Genomic DNA, 20,517 nt, shown 5'->3' with positions numbered 1-20,517 from the left:
AATACCTCCATCACAATATAACATGTCTAATATGAACTCTTCGACTGAAGCGACTATTAACAATCTTGCACAAACTGTCTCTTCTTTATAGCAACAAATTGCCTCTATGAATCAATCTAAGTTTAGTGTGCCCACATTTGATGTTGCGAGCCCACTTTCTCTTGACATTGTTCGAGCTATCCCCCCTAAACATGTTGAAATCCCGCAATTGGAGCTTTATAATGGTAAGGCTGATCCTCTAACACATGTTAAGACCTTTCAAACAATATGTACCGATTTTGCTTATGACCAAAGGTTGCTTGCAAAACTGTTTACTAGAACATTAAGAGATAAAGCCCTACAATGGTATTGCTCGTTTCCTTCCTATTCTATTTCTTCTTTCGAACAACTTGCAAATGCTTTTATTCAACAATTTCAAAACAATATAAGTCCTAAAGTTACTTTGATTGATTTAATGCATTGTAAACAAGGTGTTAAAGAAAAAGTGACTGATTTCATTGGTAGATATAAGCAATTGTATGCTCAAATTTCTTTTCCAGTACCTGACAATGATATTCAAAGAATCTTTATTTCTAATTTACAAAAAGATATTAGAGAAAAACTTCTATTTTCTGAGTTTACTTCTTTCCAATAGTTGTGTGCAACTCTTCACAATTATCAACTAACTGTGAGTCAAATGGAACAAGCAAATCCTATGGCTCCGAGTGATAAGGGTGATAGTAGTCAACAACCATTTGGGAAGTTTAAACCAAATAGAGAGGTCATTCAATTCAATGAAAACATCATCAACAACAATGTGAATGCAGCATCAGGTGTGCCTCCTATTTCTAAGTTTTTCAAGAAAGAAAGAAAGTTTACTCCTTTGAATGAATCATTGCATAGTATTATGAATAAGTTATTGGAACAAAATGTGCTTACTCTTCCTCCTATAAAGCAAATAGATCCTGCAAAGATTAACTCACCCTATTTTGATAACAAATCTTTTTGTCAATTTCATCGTCATCCTGGGCATGATACTGAAAAATGTTTTGCTTTAAAGGGTAAAATTCAAGATTTGATTGATAATAATACTATCTCTGTTTCTGGTGTGAATGATAAAGGCAACACATCTGTAGCTCCTTCTAACCAAAATCTTCAAATTTTTACTGATCCATTACCTTCTCATACCTCTAATGTGGTTGAGACTAATGATTCCTCTTTCTCACCTAATAGTCTTCTGTCTATGACTCTGAATGTGATTAACTTTGTGGAACAGCAGAAAATCCCTAAAGAACCTTCCATCACATTTGATTCCAGTGAAACTATCAGGGCACCTGATGGTCCTTTATATATAGTTGCAAAAGTCAAAAATACACCTTGCCGTGGAGTGCTTATTGATCCTTCTTGCATGGTTAATGTCATTACTGAAGAATTTCTTTTTACTTTGCAATTGAATCAAGTGATCTATGACAAAACAAATGTGGTTGTGAAATTATTTGATGCATTTTCTTCTCCTGCAATTGGTTCTATTACATTACCTATTGAGGTCCATAACAAACCCCTTGATGTGGACTTTGCTATTATTCCATCATCCGAACAATTTCGTGTGAAGTTAGGCTATCCTTGGCTATCTTCCATGAAAGCTATTGCTTATCCTATTCACAAGTGTTTGAAATTTCCCCATAATGGTGAAGTTGTTACTGTTAATCATAGTCTCTTTAAACTAGCTGAAAGAACTTCTAGCGTTCCTATTGATTATTTCTGGCCTAAACAATTCCAATCTCTTCCACCGTGGAGTGATCATCTTTTCAAATCTTATCAAAAGTGGAAAAAAGATATGATCCTATCTCTAAGTGAACCTAGAACACCCAAACTTGATATTCCTATCGTTCTTGAGAAGGAAGTTCTTCCTTTGAAAGATAAAACTAATGTCTTTCCTCAAGAAGATTCCCAACCCATCCCTATGAATGTGACTATGCCTATATCTAATAAACTTCCTAAAAGTAGACCTATACCTCCTCGTCATGATGGACTTGGTCTCCTTCCTAAACCAAATATTCCTCCTTTATATGGAGCAATTCCTCCTCCTTCCTCTTATGGAGAGAAGAGACCTTCCTCTTCTCCTATTGTTCAACCTAAGAGACCACAACCTAAACACCCAAGTGATAAGGATGAGAACATTCCTCCTCCTCAATCTTCTCAACTTCTTACTAAGACTAGACGAAATCGTTCTACACATGAACGCCGACGAAAGCGTCGTCTTAGAGCTCAGGCAGCTGCTTCTCAAACTTTGCAATCCCCAAAAACACCTTCAGCTAGTATTATTCCGTTTTCTCCTCAGCCGAAAATTGAGCCAAAATCTCCTAAACATAAGATGCATGATGGTTTTGATCCTGTGCGAGTTAAAGATCCTATTTTTATAAATCTTGATGATGGTATAGATGAAAATGTTATTCATGATGAAAATGTTACTCCTCTTTCTTCTGATAGTGAATATGAATATGTTGATGTTGATAACCATTTATCTAACGAATTTTCTTAAGCACTTATCCTAGCTCCTAGACAAGAACAACGTGGCTTGGAACATGAACATAGCCCTTGTTTGGATCTTGTGATAGCTCCATCTGCTGTGTTGGATGTTCCTCCTCTAGCGTGTTTCCTGCCTTCCTGAAATATTTATCAGCAAGATCGGGGGGTAGATGACGTGCTAGACTAGTAACATTAGCATAGCAGACTCTCTCCTCCTCTCTTGATATCTTTTGTTACTTCTTCTATGTGTTATTCTCATTCTTCTATTTATTGTCCTTAGTGTTGTCTACTTGAGGACGATGCAAAGCATTGAGATCTCTTTTGGTCTCTCTCATGTTGACTCAAAAGACACATGTGTTCCCTTCTTCTAGGTGACCTTCCTTGATTGGGGAATGAAGAAAAATTATGCATACATACATATGATATACATGAATTATCATACAGCATACTGACCCCGAGGAAAGCGAAGTCACCTTGTGCTTTGTGTTTTGTGTCTATTATCCTTGGGTTTATCTCACACTTGGGGCCTAAATCCTTGTGATAGCATGCTCCTTTCCCTTCTCATTTCTTATATGTATCACTACCTTAAAGCAATCACCCCCGATGAGGCGTGTGCGATCGCTTTAACGTAGGGGGGCATACACCCCGTTCATATCTCTTCAAGATACTTGAAAGTTTCTTGGTGAACTTAGCTTTGCCTTGAAAATTTTTGGTATTTTTCTTGCATGACTCATAGTGAGGGAACCTTACTACTGATAGTCATGGTTCTCCCTCGTGATCTTCCCTTTTACTTTGTCAATCGAAGTCGTAAGATCCTTAGTCCACTGGGGGCTTGGTGTATCTTGCCTCCTTGATGTGGTGAAAGTTTTTCAATGTTGTTTCCTTGTACTTTACCGGAAGTATGGGCATATGCTTATACTCCCACTAAAGTGGGGGCTAAATGTAGCGTTCTAAAATTGGGACACTTGCAATTTCGACTGCATTTGGGTCTTCACGATGGCGGCGCAATGTTGAACCTAAATGGAGACCCCGAAACCTGCTTGTGACATCAAAAACTACATATTTCTGCACCTTGGCATGATCCTTCCTTGCACCCTGCTGTCCCGGGAGGTGGGACCATGGCGCCCAGTGCCCTGGTCCTTCTAGACCATGGCACCTAGCGCCTTGGTCCCTCAGGACCATGGCGCCCAGCGCCCTGGTCCCTGGCCCTATTTTGGGCCCGGTCTCTTGTTGGGCATCGGGTCTTTAAGTTTGCAATTCGGAAAATAATGTTCCTATGTCGGCCTAAGGTCGGAAAAATCAGTCTCTCAACCCTAATTGACAAGTATATAAACTACTTTTCCTCTCCTAGAAAGGGAGGGAGGAAAAACATATGTGCGCAAGAGGCAGAAGCGATATTCAAACATTCAAACATTCAAGCATTCAAGCATTCCTTCAAGCAATTGAGCATTCTAAGTCTCCATTCAAGGCTAGGTGTTGCATTCAAGACAAGGATTCAACCATTGAAGAGGAGATCACTTACAACATACAACATACAACATCATTACACCTTCGCATGTAAGAATACAAACATTCTTACAACAAGGTATCAGTACTTGTTTACATTACAAACATTTACATTTACAGCATTCTCATTTCTTGGTTAATTCCAAAACCGGGGTTTGACCTAAAGGAAAACCCCTAATCCCTAACCCCCCAATCATCCTCTCTTTTCTGTGTGTAGGTTGCAGGTATGCGGTTGTAATTGAAGATCTGGAATCCTTGTGCAGAGATGAACAGATCCCCCTTCGTTTCGCGGATTTTTCGGAGGACTGTGTGCACTCCGGGCGCCATCGTCCAGACAAATTTCGCTCAAATTTGCAGAACAACACCGTCTCGACATTTTACTGCTAATTTCAAGTCTGTAGCTTCATCCTGTGTCCCTATCTCCGTCTATAAGCGAATCTTTCTTACTTTACATGCATTCCTCGTTCAATCATTCTATCTACATTCTTTACAAAAGAGGGTATCCTTGATGTCTTAACCCTTGAAACTCATTTAGAATCTAGTCTTGCATTGTGTGGGATTGGATCTTGTGGGTTTCAGCCCCTCTTTTGAATGTAAAGTCTCTTCTAAGTGAAAACCGTCAACCCTAGTGACCCTCTTTTCTCTCTCCTTGGAGTGGAGTGGGGGGAACACCTAGGGTTCAATTTTTCCGCTTTACAGGTCTGTGTGCAAACAACTTACTTGGAATTACTGAGCTTTATCTGTGAATTCGCCCAATTCCTGCTGTCAGTTCATCACCTGTGAATTCCTTAATGCTGTGCCCTTTAATGGTTGATCCACTACTTATGGCATATTTAATCAGTTAGTAATGGCACTTTGGACAATTCTCACTCGGGCACACGTTTGAATTTAATGGCGATGTGACATTCCCTGGGATTTCTTTATGATTTTCGCGGCAATCAATAATCATTTCGATGAGGATATGTCTTTTGATCATTTGTTTCTTTAGTCCATCGATCTCTTTGTTTCTATCGATAATACTTTTGTTTCGAATATTACTTCAATCAAGTATTTTTTCCCTTCATCGAAATACTATTTTCGGTCAGTATGGCTATCTCCTCATCGAAACATATTTGATATCCATCGGGTCTTATGTCGAAGAAACCTTGGGCTTTGGTGTCCTCCTTTATTTTTCCATCGAAATACTTCTTTCATCGATATCACTATGCCCCGTCGATGAATGAGTCTATTATCTCACCGAAGCTTTTCTTTATTTTCCCTTATCGTTCTTCACCAATAAAGTTACATCAACAAAACCACACATATCGAGAACATGCCTTTTAACCTCCTTGAAACCTATATCCTCATCGATATCTTTTATCGATGTAGCTTCCTTTGTTTGATCAATATTATTCTTTCGATGAAAATGCTCCTTTCAGTGGGTCCTTTTTATGTTGCACCGATAGTATTATTTCCTCGAGAACTTTTCTCATCGATGAAGACCCTCTCTGCTTTCTTCAATATCTTTTGTCGATGAAGTTTAACCTCCTCGAAACCTATATCCTCATCAATATCTTTTATCGATGTAGCTTCTTTTTGTCTGATCGATATTATTCTTTTGATGAAAACGCTCCTTTCGGTGGGTCCTTTTTATGTCGCACCGATAGTATTATTTCCTCGAGAACTTTTCCCATCGATGAAGACCCTCTCTGCTTTCTTCGATATCTTTTGTCGATGAAGTTATTATCTTCGGTGAGTCCTTTCGGCGTTTCCTTCCTTCGATGGCTCTTTTATATCGATGATAATTATTTATTTTTTATAAAAATGATCATCGTCGAAATTACGACGAATACCAAGATTTCAAACTGATGACTTCTTTGACCGTCGACAGAGTCCATTGGATTGTTGAATTTCCAATGGGCATGGCATCGTTGACCAATCCGATGTCGAGTTTTCGATGGTGGATTTTGTCGACACTCCGACGAAAATTCATCGAAAATCCGACAAACGGCCATCGGAAATCAGCTCCGAATGTACTAGTGTAAGTATATGCCCAATGTGCATGAATGGTGAGGAGTCAATGGATCACCTTCTTATGTTGTGTCCATTTGCTACAAAATGTTGGGATTGGTTTTTGTATTCATTAGATTGGTCATCTTCTAGACAAGAAGGGTTATATATCTTCTTGTGTAGTTGGCCAATGGAAGGTAAGGATTCATTTTGGGGGGATGTCTGGTTGGTCAGCCCTTCCATAGTTGTGTGGAAGATATGGAAGGAAATAAACAATAAAATCTTCAACAAATTATGCAAATAAGTGGATGCTGTCAACTCTGAGTTGGAAAGAGCTATTTTTGAGGTGGTGGTTGCAAAAATACATACGAAGAAGATTGCATATTTCTCCAAATGGGATGAGCATTTAAAAAATAGTTGGAGTTCCCTTTTGGCTCTAGCTGGGATTGGGCCTAAGAAATCTCACGATAGGCTGAGCACAGTGTGGAATCCTCCTAAGCAAGGATGGGTGAAGTTAAATTTTGATGGGGCGGCTAAAGGAAATCCTGGGGAAGCAGGAGTCAGATGTATTTTATGGGATCATTTGGGTAATTGCATTTGGGTGTTGTATGGTTTCATTTGAAATATAAATAATAATCTTGCAGAGATAGAATCTCTCTTCAGATGTGTTAAAATGTGTGTTAAGAGGTTCCCAAAAAGTTTTTGATAATTGTAAAAATGGGTTTTGAAGGGCCCTGAAACATTTTAACAATAAAGCCGAGAGTAGTCCAGACTTAACAAGGCATTAAGCCAAAAAGAGACCACAAAAGACCATGTTGCCCCATAAGATATACAATAAGTCTCAAAACAGAGAGGGAGAAAACAAAAAGATAGACCAAAATAATAGAAACCAGTGCACATCAGATAAAACCAAACAACAAAGAGGCAACAAAGCATCAGTACTAGTCCAATAGATTCATTGACCGTGTCATCTCCTTTTCATTCTCAACCATTGTATTGGTGATCTTCTTTAACTTCTAGAAATTAGGAGGCCCCATTGCCTTTCTCTTCAAGGTGCCTCTCGTTCTTTTGCTGGGGCCCGAGGAGATGTCCTAGTCATTGTTGGTGTCCACATCCACAATATCTTTCAACTGGAATTGTTCTTCAAGGTTGCTAATCATATTCTTAAACTTATCAACCATGGCACTAATGACACCATGACTAGTTTTGACAACAACTTTGATATAATCCTTTATTTACCAATTTGTTCTTCCTGGCTCACCATCCTAGCTTCATAGTCTTTTTTGAATTTTTTGAAGGCCCCATACTATTCTTTAGGCAATTGATAACAGAACCCTTCTCTTTCTCAGACCACGGATTGTTCTCATCAGAAACATGCACATTATCCATATTCTTAATTTTTTCTTTAATTACCTCTAAATTACTGCTATCAGCTCTATGTTTTATTTGAATATCTTTGATATCATAGAAGATCCACTTGAAGATTTTGAAAGTGTCCACCATCCCATCTCTGGCTAAGGCAAGGACATCATATACATACTCTTTCTCAGCACCGAGCAAAGGTGAAGTAGTGTCAAGGGTATTCGAAAAAGGCGGCCAACTCTCGGTTTTGTGGTCAGGAAGAGAGTCAATAGAAACTGAAGGAGAGGGATGCTTGCCCTAGCCTAGGAGAGTATCAGCCAAAACACCAGTAGTCTTCGAGCCTAGGTAAAGTTTATGGATGGGGGGAGGGGAGTTGGAACCACAAGTTTTTTTGGATTTGGGGCTTTTCACAACAAGGGCTTTACCCTTGGTCTTACAGGGGAAGCTCTGGGGGAGAAATCGTCATCATCAGTATCAGTATGGTAGTCATCCCTCAAAGATTGAGTATTATTTGAATCAAGATCAACCTTAGGGGGAAGGAAGACATGGGTTGTAAAGACTTAACATGTTAAAAAATTAGAAGAATTAAACCCTCATGCAGATAGGGTTTTTAACCGGATCTTTCTTGTGTTCAACAATGTTGGCATTCAACGAGGACTCAAGGAAGAAGGGGAAAGAGATTCTAATGTTATGCCGAAAGTGATTGAGGAGCACAAAATGGTAACTGAAAGCTCTTGTGAACCACCCATCAAGGGTAATATACTCCATGAGCACTTTGAGGACATCACCCCAGATAGTCTTTATCTTCATTATGTTGAATCTTTTAGTCCCATCTCTTACCAAATCTTTCTTCTCCTTCTCCTCTTTTGGGAAGAGATTGACCACATTTTCAAAGAATTTTTGATCTTTATAAAACTTTGCCCCATAAGTGGAAAGACCAGTAACTTTTGCAATAAGGTCTTCATTAACAACAATTTCCCTTCCAAAAAGGGTAAGCAACTCCTCCTTGTCATTTTTGACAAACAATTTCGTCACCTTGGCTTTGACGCCATGCAATTTTTCAATATAAATGGTAAAACCACCCTTCTCCAAAATGCGCCAGATGGTTTTGTTGTTTTTCAACTCAGTGCAGTCCATTGGCTCCACACGTTTCAAATCCCCTCCCATTTTGTGAGTCACTATGCTTAGAGAGAAAGAAAATTCTGTAATTGACAGAAACTCTGGAATTCGTCGAACCTAAAACAACCCCAAACTGGAAGAGAGCACAAAGGATCTCCAAGCGCACCCAAAATACATGCGAAGAAAAGCCTCTAGAATGAAGATTAATGCGGGATTCCTGTGACGTGTTCATAACACAAGAAGCTTGAAAAACACTTATTGAAAAGTTGGAACAATTATCAGATTATGAAGTTTCTCACACCTATAGAGAAGAAAATCGGGTGGTAGATTGCTTTGCCAACAAAGGGATTGATCACGGAATGGAAGAAATAATGTTTGCACCTAATGGTTTTTGGAATCAATTGGATATTTTGGTTAAAACCGACAAAGATAAAATTAGAAAGGATGAGAGGTTAGGGATTGGATGATGAAAGTCTTGCACGATTATGATCTGAGAGGGGTTTATTTGCTTCTCGGGTCATTATTGTGGCATTGTGCAAGGGAAGAACATGTCACATGTGGCTTTTGATGCGCAGTATTTGGAGGTTGATTTTTATGCCGGTTGCAGACTTAGGATAGGATGTGGCCTGATCTTGTTTAATCATCCATGAAGGAATGTCCTGACATATCTTCGACTTTCTAAAAGGTGATCTCCCTTGTATTCTGGAGGATCGATGCAGAGATTTTGATGGATTCAAAGTTATCCTTTGGGAGGTCTTTCTGCTCTGTTTGGCTATAAAAGGAATACATAGTGTGATGTAGATACGAGTTGAATAAGAGAGTTCTTTGTAGGTTAAAAGAAGGTGGTTAGTATGATATTCTTGGCCTTTGGTTGCCAATGCTTTCCTGAATCAAGAGAGAAGTGTAAGCATCTGTTTCTAATCAGGGATGTTCACACGATGAATGCAATGAACCTTATACTCGATGCCAGTCCTAGTGGTGAGCATCCCCATTGTTCAAAAGTTATATTTCTATGTTTCTTTTTTACATTTGTTTGAAAATTGGAGTATGTTTAATGTATAGTAATCAACTATTATTTTTAATTAATTTATACTACCTAAGATGAGTTTCTTAATGAAAGGAAAAAATAATATAGGTGTACTTTCATTAGTGTAGTTCTTATATTAATTTCAAAGCAATACATGTGTGAACTGGTCATTATTATTTCAATATAGTAATATAGTGAATAAAAAATATGAATGTTTCACTTGAAATAAAATAAATAATCAATGGACTATATTACTAATTTTATGATCCTAGGACAGAAACCAAACAACATTTTTTATCATGTACTGATTAGTTAAGAGAAATAATTCTTCATGTGATTGTTATAACTAGGTGTTGAACCCCTATTTTATGTACATTTCGTTTTTGTAAGAAAAAAATATTAATTTATATTTAAATAGAAACAAAAATTAATCACAATATTTCTCTTTTATATGGTACCATCTTGTGTGTCTAGGATGAAGGTGTACATAGGTGAATAGAAGCCTCTAAGTTACATTTCTATTTTTATATCTTCAATTTGTTTGAAAAGTGAATCATAAAAAAAACAATTGCTATTCACATGCCAAATTTTAGCTACGATGTATTGATTTAATATTTACAATAAAAAATTATGTTTTGTAAAGTTTAATATTTGATGCCAAAAGAAGACATTAAATTTGGGAAAATAAACTTGAAAATTATTTTATTTGTAAATTTATTTTGAATGGTTATAAGAATTTATGCAAAGGATGTTATAAATTGTAAACAATTGATTAAGGGAAGTATAATGAATGTTTGACCACTTTTGTAAGATTATTGTTAGAGTTATCATGTTGTGGCTAATAATTATTTATTTAATTGTTAATCTATTATACTCTACGCTTAAGCTAAACTTAGTTATCTTCTAATTATTTAGGGTTTCTAGTATCCTTTTATAAGGATCCTCTCTTTGTAATTTAAGTAATTGTATTACATTATTCTTGCACAATCAATATGACTCCTCTTTTCTGGAGCATTGAATTTTGGCCTCCATAGCTTTGTTTTTGGCTTCTCTCCTATGACAGGTTTGCATGCAGGTGATCCTTGGGAGCTGTAGAATTGATTTTTCCTCAACACCTATATGGTATCAGAGCTCAGATTTGCTACTACCTGTTCTTGTTTTTTGAATATTTTATGGAGCTTTGAGGGTTTCAGGTTTTTTTCAAATCTTTTTATTTGGACCTGGGGTGCTTCTTTGTTTTTGGGCATTTTGGGTACTGTTTTGACCTCACCGTTGAGCTCAGAACACCCAAAAACCTCCATTTTCATATAAAATTTGTCCAATTTGGACAACTTTGGCCTCTAGATTTTTTTTTTTTTTGCCCATTTTTGGGCATGAATTTCGAGAAAATCGTTAAAAAAATAAAATAAAAAATGAAATTATTTTTTGGGCAGTTTAACGGTGTGCCCAGGCCAAAGTGGTTACAACAACCGCTATGGTGACCACTGGCCACCACCGAGCTTGCTTCCACCGATGGTTTAATAGTCGCCACAGTCAGCAACCCTCCAACAGTCTATTAACTACTATGGTAGCGGTAATCACCATTGCTGCCCGCCAGCTGACCACCACCATCACCGTCAGTGCCCCACCCGATCTGTCACCTTCGCTCAGGCCGAGTACCATCGCCGTCGGTGCCCCACCCCAATCCGTCGCCTCCGCTCAGCTGAGCGCCACCGCCGCCCACTAGCCACCGGAGCTCCACCAGACCCTGTTTTACATACTTTTTGATAGGGGGGTCTTTTTTTTGCCATAACTTGGGCAAACAAAGTTGGATTTTGGAAAATGAATAGGTGCCAGAAAGCTCTTTCCAAAGCATCTTCAGATCTGGAGGTTTGATCTTCTGTTTATATTGTTTTGATGTTTTTTTGACATCAAATCTATAAGTTCTTTTTTGCACTCCGGGAGGCATTTCTTGAGCATCCGGACTCCGTTTTTGGCACATGAGATGTCGTTGGAAAGATGGTTCTGTGCACATTCCAGGGGTATGAGTCTTCTTTCCATAATCTGCTCTAGGTACATTTTATTCAGTGTTTTCCATTTATGCACTCCAATGAATATCTTGGATGTCTTAGCTCCTGGGATCCTTTTCTTTGTGTGGGATGACTCATCTTTAGCTATTATTTCTGTATTTCTATCCTTTTGCCTTCTTTGAGCATTGTATACATAATTTTGTAAGCATTTTCCTTTTTGCAAATGCACTGAAATAAAGTGCAACTATGTTGTGCATGCTTGGAATCTTGCACATCTTGTGCCTTATTGTACTTTCACTCCATTATAAAGTGTCAGGGTGGGGAGGGGGTTGATGTTTGCCTTTGTTTACCATCTACCTTTATCAAGTGAGTACATTCCTTCCATGACATTAGCCTCATGATGTATGTCAAGTGAGTGTTCATTCTACGACACTAGCCTTTTATATGTGTATGTACTTTCTGCTACACTCTTTATGTTCCTGGTTCTTTGTCATGCAACTTTTCTTGGCATTCAGTTTCAATGTACCTCTCACCTCTCCCTTGTCAGCATTATGGGGGGGTTTCACCCGTTGGTTGTTGGTTCTAATACTTCCTTGGTTTGTTGGAGTGAGTTATGTATTTGGTATTTGTTTTTATGTGCTAGGCGGATGCAGTGGTTGGTTACCTATGCATTTTGGTGAGATGGATCATTTACCATATGGACACTCTTTCATTCCTATTTTTGGAGGCAACCTTCCATGTTTGATTGATCAACTCTTTAGACTTTGGTTTTTTTGCCATCTGTATCTTCGAGTTTAGTTGTTTGCCTTTGTTTGCCATCTGATTTGAGTAGTGTTATTTGAGGGCACTCATGCAAATTACAGTCTTCTCTACCTAATCATCTTCTATTTTAGTGGAGGTTCTTTAGATCGACAGTTATTCTTCGATAGTGTTTGCAACTTCATGATTCAGTGGTGTTCTTGATGCTCATCCTTTACTCCTTTTTTTGGAGACATTCTCTTGTTTGGAGGTTTCTTCAGTCCTTCACTTGTATTTCTCTCTTTAGGAGAGGAGTTTTTCCCACGAGGTTTTCTCCTTTTCTCTAGTTATGAGAGATCTTTTGTACTTAGGTACCTCATCAGGCCTAGTTGTTAGGACCCATTGTTACTTTCATGCATTTTGTTTACATGCATTTTTTAGTCCTTAGTTGCTTTTAGCTACTCCCTAAGTTCATCTTAAGAGGGGGTGTTAGAATTATCATGTTGTGGCTAATAATTATTTATTTAATTATTAGTCTATTATACTCTACGCTTAAGCTAAACTTAGGCATCTTATAATTCTTTAGGGTTTCTAGTATCCTTTTATAAGGATTCTCTCTTTGTAATTTAAGTAATTGTATTGCATTATTCTTGCACAATCAATATGACTCCTCTTTTTTGGATCATTGAATTCTGGCCTCCATAGATTTGTTTTTTGCTTCTCTCCTTCCATGACAAGTTTGCATGCAGGTGATCCTTGGGAGGTGTAGAGTTGACTTTTCCTCAACACATATATGGTATCAAAGCTCAGATCTGCTGCTGCCTGTTCTTGTTTTTTGAAGATTTTATGGAGCTTTGAGGGTTCAAGTTTTTTAAAAGCTTTTTATTTGGATCTAGGGTACTTCTTTGTTTTTGGCATTTTGGGCTCAAACAGACTTTACTGTTGAGCTTAGAACATCCAAAACCCCCCATTTTCATATAAATTTGTCCAATTTGGAGAACTTTGGCCTCTGGATTTTTTTTTGGATTTTAGCCCATTTTTGGGCACAAAATTCAAAAAATTCGTTAAAAAAATTGTAAAAAAATAATAATTATTTTTTGGGTAGTTTAACGGTTTGCCCAGGCCGAAGCAGTTACAACAACCATTCTGGTGACCACTGGACATCACCGAGCTTGCTTCCGCCAACGGTTTAATAGTCATCGCGGTTAGTAACCCTCAGACGGTCTTTTAACCGCTTTGGCAGCAGTAACCGCCACCACCACCAGTGCCCCACCCCAAAATCTGCTGCCTCCACTTAGCCCAAGCGCCACCACCACCGGCTGTGCCGACCACTGGCCTCCAAAGCTCCACAAGACTCTGTTTTACATGCCTTTTAAGAGGGGGTCATTTTTTTGCCATAACTTTGGAAAATGGAGTCGGAGTTTGGCAAATGAATAGGCATTAGAAAGATCTTTCCAATCTCTCTTCAGATTTGGAGGTTTGATTTTCTGTTTTTGTTGTTTTGATGGTTTTTTTGACACAAAGCCAAAAGTTCTTTTTTGCATTCCGTTTTTGGAATATGAGATATCGTTGGAAATATGGTTCTGTGCACTTTCCAGGGGTATGGGTTTTCTTTCCATAATCTGCTCCAGGCACATTTTATTCAGTGTTTTGCATTTATGCACTCCAGTGAATATCTTGGATGTCTCAGCTCTTGGGATCCTTTTCTTTGTGTGGGATGTCTCATCTTTGGCTATTATTTCTATATTCCTAGCCTTTTGTCTTCTTTGAGGATTGTATACATCATTTTGTAAGAATTTTCATTTTTGCAAATGCACTGAGATAAAGTGCCACTATGCTTTTCATGCTTGGGATCTTGCACATCTTGTGCCTTATTGTACTCGCACTCCATTCTAAAGTGTCAATGGAGAGTTTGATGTTTGTCTTTATTTACCATCTACCTTTGTCAAGTGTGTGTTCCTTCCACAACATTAGCCTCATGATCTGTGTCAAGTGAGTGTTCATTGCATGACACTAGCCTTTATATGTGTTTGTACTTTCTACTGCACTCTCGATGTTCCTGGTTCTTCATCATGCATTTTTTCTTGGCATTCAGTTTCAGTGTACCTACCACCTCTCCCTTGTCAGCATAATGGGGGGGTTTCTCCCGTTGGTTGTTGGTTCTAATGCTTCCTTGGTTTGTCAGAGTGAGCTATGTATTCAGTATTTGTTCCTATGTGCTAGGTGGATGCAGTGGTTAGTTATCTATGCATTTCGGTGAGATACATTATTTACCATATGGACACTCTTTCATTCCTATTTTTGGAGGCAACCTTCCATCTTCAATTGATCAACTCTTTAGACTTTGGTTTTTTTTCCATCTGTATCTTCGACTTTAGTTATTTGCCTTTTTTTGCCATTTGATTCGAGTAGTGTTGTTTGAGGGCACTCATGCAAATTATAGTCTTCTCTACCCGATCATCTTCTATCTCAGTGGAGGTTCTTCAGATCGACAATTATTCTTCTACTGTGTTTGAAACTTCATGCTTTAGTGGTGTTCTTCATGTTCATCCTTTGTTCCTTTTTTCTGGGACATTATGTTGTTTGGAGGCTTCTTCGGTCCTTCACTTGTATTTGTCTCTTTAGGAGAGGAGTTTTTCCCATGAGGTTTTCTCCTTTTCTCTAGTTGTGAGAGATCTTTTGTACTTGGGTACCTCATCAGGCCTAGTTGCCAGGACCCATTGTTACTTTCATGCATTTTGTTTACATGCATTTTTTAGTCCTTAGTTGTATTTAGCTACTCCCTAAGTTCATCTTAAGGGGGGGTGTTAGAGTTATCATGTTGTGGCTAATAATTATTTATTTAATTATTAATCTATTATTCTCTACACTTAAGCTAAACTTAGGCATCTTATAATTATTTAGGGTTTTCTCCTTTAGGGTTTCTAGTATCCTTTTATATTAAGGATTCTCTCTTTGTAATTTAAGTAATTGTATTGCATTATTCTTGCACAGTCAATATGAATCCTATTTCTAGATCATTGAATTATGGCCTCCATATCTTTGTTTTTTGCTTCTCTCCTTCAGTGATAGGTTTGCATGTAGGTGATCCTTGGGAGCTGTAGAGTTGATTTTTCCTCAACACCTATAATTATAAAAGTGAAGGAATTTGAGCTTTTCTAAATTTTAGGAATAAAAACAAAGTGGAGACCCAAACTTTGTGTTCGTTTGTGCTTGTGATTGCTTTCATTCTTATTATGAACGTTGTCATTATTATTTGCATAATTATTCTTTGTAAAATGCAGTTATAAAAAATAGTTTTAATTTAGAATTATTTTAAAATCATCTATGTGGATTTAATTGGAATGTTGTTGTGACTATGTGTTGCATTATATATGCTTAAATTTATGTCCCTCTCTAAATTTTGATCTCATTATTCCCCTAAAATAGATTTGTAAAACCCATTGAACAACAAAATGCCAAATTCCAAGTCACATGGTCTACAACTATATATATATATATATATATATATATATATATATATATATATATATATATATATATATATATATATATATATATATATATATATATATATATATATACCGTTTATCTTAATAAAAAACTAATTTTTTTTTCTTTTTCTTTCAATAAGACAACCCTTTAATGCACATTCATTCTAATTGTTTTACTTTAATAAGACAACTCTTCAATGTGAATTCATTCATCATCCAATCAGTTTCAAGTATTTTATTTAATTATTATTTACATATCATTCTAGAGACAATGTAATTAGAGCACTAAAAGGAACTTGAATTTGTAGTATAATCCTCAAGCTGTGTTTGTTTTATTTATTTAATGATTGAAGAGTTTTGTTTCCATTAATTATAATTCCCAACCTTTGCTTCTTTTTCTTTCTTTTTTTCTTTTTAATCTAGTGACTAGAGAGTTTTGTTTCCATTCATTTTCATAGCCATAAAAATTATCCAATTAACAAAATTAATCTTGGAGAACATTACCATTACAATTTAAAAATCTCATTCTTAGTAGTTAGTGATTAGGGAGTTTAATGAATTAAAAAACAAAACAACTACACAGTTTCTCAAAAAGAACTCACAAATCATTGGATAGATTTGAGCACATAGAAGCGACCCACAACCATGAACTAAATCCAATCTTCCACAAAGTTTCTAAGCTATTCTAATCCCCAGGCAAAATACTAATAGAGAAGTTCCATTGTTAATCTCAAAGTAATTGAATTCCAATGTTACATCAAAATCATCTATTTGAGATAATTTGAACCAATGATCAAATACATTTTAGATTCATTAATTTATTCTTGCGATATACATACCTTTGTAGACCTGTTCTTAGGAGAACATAACCATTGCAAATCTCATCCTTAGTAGTTAGTGGTAAGGGAGTTAGATGAATTAGAAAACAAAAGAACTACACAATTCTCAAAACAAAACCACAAATCATAGAATATATTTGAGCACATGGAAGTGACCCACAATCATGAATTCAACCCAACCCTCCACAAAGTTTCCAAACTATTCTAAACACAAGGCAAAATTTATTATTAGACAGGTTCCATTGTTAATCTCAAAGCAACTGAATTCCAATTTTAGATCAAAGTCATCTATTTGAAATATTTTAGACCAATGGTAAAATTTATTTAAGATTCATCAACTTATTCTTGAGATATACATAGCTTATGGAAACTTGTTGTATATCTTTATTAAATATTAAACAAGTTTCTTATGATTTGCAAGCTAAAAATTACCTGTAAAAGATCAACCCACCACCTAAACATCGACATCTAATCCTCGTCAAGATTTGAACTTAGATCTCTTCAACAAAATCCAAATGCCTCAATCTAATGGTTGAGCCTCCGAAACAAATGTAAGTTGAGGAATGATGATCAAGGCTGGCCAATATAGGTATTCCCAAACACCCAATCATGGGGAGCAGCATTAATGGATGTGTGATACTTCCCATCACTAGTAAGGACCCTAAAAGAAAGAGCTTGGCCCTGAAGACGAGCCTGAGTGAACTCCCAATTGTGACCCCAATTCCTCCTCATGGGAAACCAGGGAGTGTTGGCTCCCTTGATACTCACACTCACAGCCTGTCCATCTCCACCCACATTCCACACCAGAACCAGAAGAAAGTAGGGATTTCCCCTAATGGTGAACCGAATTCCTCCCTTGAAAAGGCATTTGACCTTCCTATAGAGCACAGGCACAATACCCCCCTCATAAACTGCAATATGTTCAAATGCAGGGATGGACAAATCGAGGTGCTTACGTGGAGGATTGCACCACCCTCCATTGTCACTGGGCTTGGCATAATTTGGAGGGCAAAAATCTGTTGCAGTTACTCTCACAGTTCGAGACCCAGTTAAGCACCATTTGCTAAAAATACATTTTACTTCCAAACATGACCCGCATTTGCCTCCATTGTCAAATAGAGCGGTGCTCAGTGCTGTTGTGTAAACGCCCGCATATAAAGAGCGGCTGTTTTCATCAAAATAGCCGCAGGCGCCGCCAGGAGCTTCTTTGTAGAACGTTGCATGAGCGAAATCCCACTTTGCTTTCACTGCTCTGCATGTCATCACCATTAACATCATGGTCGCCAGAAATCTCCAATTGATTTCCATTCTCTGTTAATTTGTTGTTTTTTCTCCTGTAAAGAAAAGAAAAAGTTTGATCAATTTGTTTAAAAGTAGAACATAATTTTTAAATTGATTAGTTTCTGGATTCTTGTGTAGGTTTTTGTTTGCATTCATGTTTCAGATCATACTTCATGATTTATCAGATTGTAGGAAAAAAATGGATCGTGAGCTGAAACGTTGATGCAAACAAGAAAAAATAGACTGTGATGATGGATTATAAAATATGATCTCAAACGTTGATGCAAACAAAAAAATAGACTGTGATGATGGATTATAGAGTGTGATCTGAAACATTGATGCAAACAAAAAATGAACTGTGATGATAGATCATGAAATGTGATCTGAAATGTTGATACGAACATGAATCAAAAACCTACACAACAAAATCCAGAAACTAAAAAGTAATCTTAATAAACTGTAGAAAATAAGATAAATGATATTTTACCTGAAAATAATTTTACCTAGGTAAAATTCAGCACAGAAGAAATTTTCTCTCTTGCAAAAGATCGATTGACCGTGTCATGTTTGTGGGGATATTTATACATACACAGTAAGATGGTTTTGTAGATTGCATGAATTGTGGAAAAGATAAGCACGAATATTTAAAATATGAACAGGCCTAAAAAAAAAAAACCCACTCCTTTTAAACCAAACATTTGATAAAAAATTATCTCCCTTGATTATAAAACATATTTTCATGAATTTATCCCTCTTTTCTATCCACATTCATCCCCTTTATATTCATTTTTGAAGCGCTGGCCTTTGATTCCGGTTTACTGCTCTTCATTAATCAGTTGTTCGCCTCTAAATATGTGTAACTCAGAGGCAGACATTATTTTTCGTTAAAACTATGTGATTGAATAAAATAAATTTTACATTTCGTTTGATTGTTATACATTCTAGATCACTTTTTTGAGGACTAGCACCTGTATTTGCAGATTAATAGAGCAGGTGGATTAAATTGCGTTGAAATTTTAACCAAACTGATGTATAAAATAAAATTTGAAAATTGATTGGTAATAGAAATTTATATATATTTCACCTATATTTGTAATTCAATTTTTTATTTATGTTTTTTTTATTATTTTAAAATTATTTTACTTGTTATTAGGATAATATTATGCAAATTGTTTAATTCTTATTAGTTGAATTAGTTATTAAAAAAATTATTTCATTCCATAATTTTTATTTTTTTTTAAAAGTCATGTTAAATTTTATATACAATTTTTTAAAAGTTTTTTAAATTGTAAAAATTAATTTTTGAAGATTTGATTGGCTAAAACACTTTTTCTAAAGTTTATATGCAATTTATTTTAGTTACTACATTGTAAAAATTATTTTTTGATAATTTGATTCCCTAATCTTTAGAGCCCATTTGAGGGATCCACTAAAAGAACCATTTTTTAAGACAAAATTTAAGAAAACATTTTTCATATATGCACAATAATAGTTAAAACAAACAAACAAAAACAACAACAACAACAACACTTGAAACTAAACATAAATAGGTTTTACAAATTGATAATAATAAATATTATATTATATATTAAAAATATATTTAAACTAGCATATATATATAGAAATATATATAAAGAAAGCCAAGAGGGGCAATTGGAAATAAATATATATATTTCTATATATATATGCTAGTATCATTAGGGGCAATTGGAAATAAATTAAATTATTAAATATTTATTAATTTATAAGTACAAGATTTTAGGTTATATTAATTATTTAATTTTTTAATAACTTATAAATCAAATAACTTATATTAAATGAATTATTGAAATAATTTTAAAATTAGTAAGAGTTGTTATATGTTATTTAGTTTTATGATTATGCTTTCATTTCGGTTTATCATTTCACAATATTTTCAAGTTAATGGGTTAGAATTCCATTTTGTCTGGTTTCATTGCTTAATTTGGTTGAGTTTAGCATTGGGGTTAGGGTTGGGGTTAGATTTATGGTTCAATTTGATGTAGGATATAGGTTTATTTGGTTTAGTGTTTAGTGTTACATGTAGACTTGGGCTGAAAACATTAAACCCTAATTTAATGAGGGTTAGGGTTTAATTAAATTTAATGTTGAATTTGGTTTATAGTTAGGGTTTGATTTTGGTTTAGTGGAAGATGTATAATTTATTTTTTAGTGTTAAGGTTAGGGCCCGATTTGGTTTGGGATTAGGTTTCAATTATGTTTACTTAAGGTCACAAATAGGGTTAGTGTTCAATTTGGTTTAGGGTTAACATTCAATTAATGTGGTGAATATGGCTAAGCTTGGTTTAGTATTAGGATTAAGAGAAAATTTGGTTCAAGGGCTAGGTATAAGGTTCAATTTGGTTTAGGGTTAGAACTTGGTTTAGAGTTTAGTTAGTTTTAAGTTTTTTGAATTTTGTTTCTACTGTCAGGGTTAGGATTCAATAATATATAGTCTGTAGGTTTTCATTTAGTTTTAATTTAGGTTAGGGTTCAATTTGGTATAGTGCTCAATTACTTTTAGAGGTACAGTTGAATTTTTTTTTGGTGTAGGGTTAGATTTGATTTACTATTACAATAATGATTTGATTTGATTTAGAGTTAGTGTTCAATTTGGTTTGGTTCTA

General features: G+C 35.9%; 1 protein-coding gene across 1 annotated transcript; it reads right to left on the bottom strand.

The window, feature by feature from the left end:
* Positions 1 to 17,032: 17,032 nt before the first annotated feature.
* Positions 17,033 to 17,902, bottom strand: LOC131043007 (expansin-A9-like). The gene has a single exon (XM_057976357.2). It carries the CDS (start codon positions 17,897 to 17,899, stop codon positions 17,162 to 17,164), a length of 738 nt encoding a protein of 245 aa, XP_057832340.2. The 5' UTR covers positions 17,900 to 17,902; the 3' UTR covers positions 17,033 to 17,161.
* Positions 17,903 to 20,517: the final 2,615 nt, after the last annotated feature.

The sequence above is a fragment of the Cryptomeria japonica genome, chromosome 6 (assembly GCF_030272615.1).
Source record: "Cryptomeria japonica chromosome 6, Sugi_1.0, whole genome shotgun sequence".
Classification (NCBI taxonomy): Eukaryota; Viridiplantae; Streptophyta; class Pinopsida; order Cupressales; family Cupressaceae; genus Cryptomeria; species Cryptomeria japonica.
The sequence above is the reverse complement of the archived record's forward strand: the minus strand, read 5'-3'. Positions and strand labels throughout refer to the sequence as shown.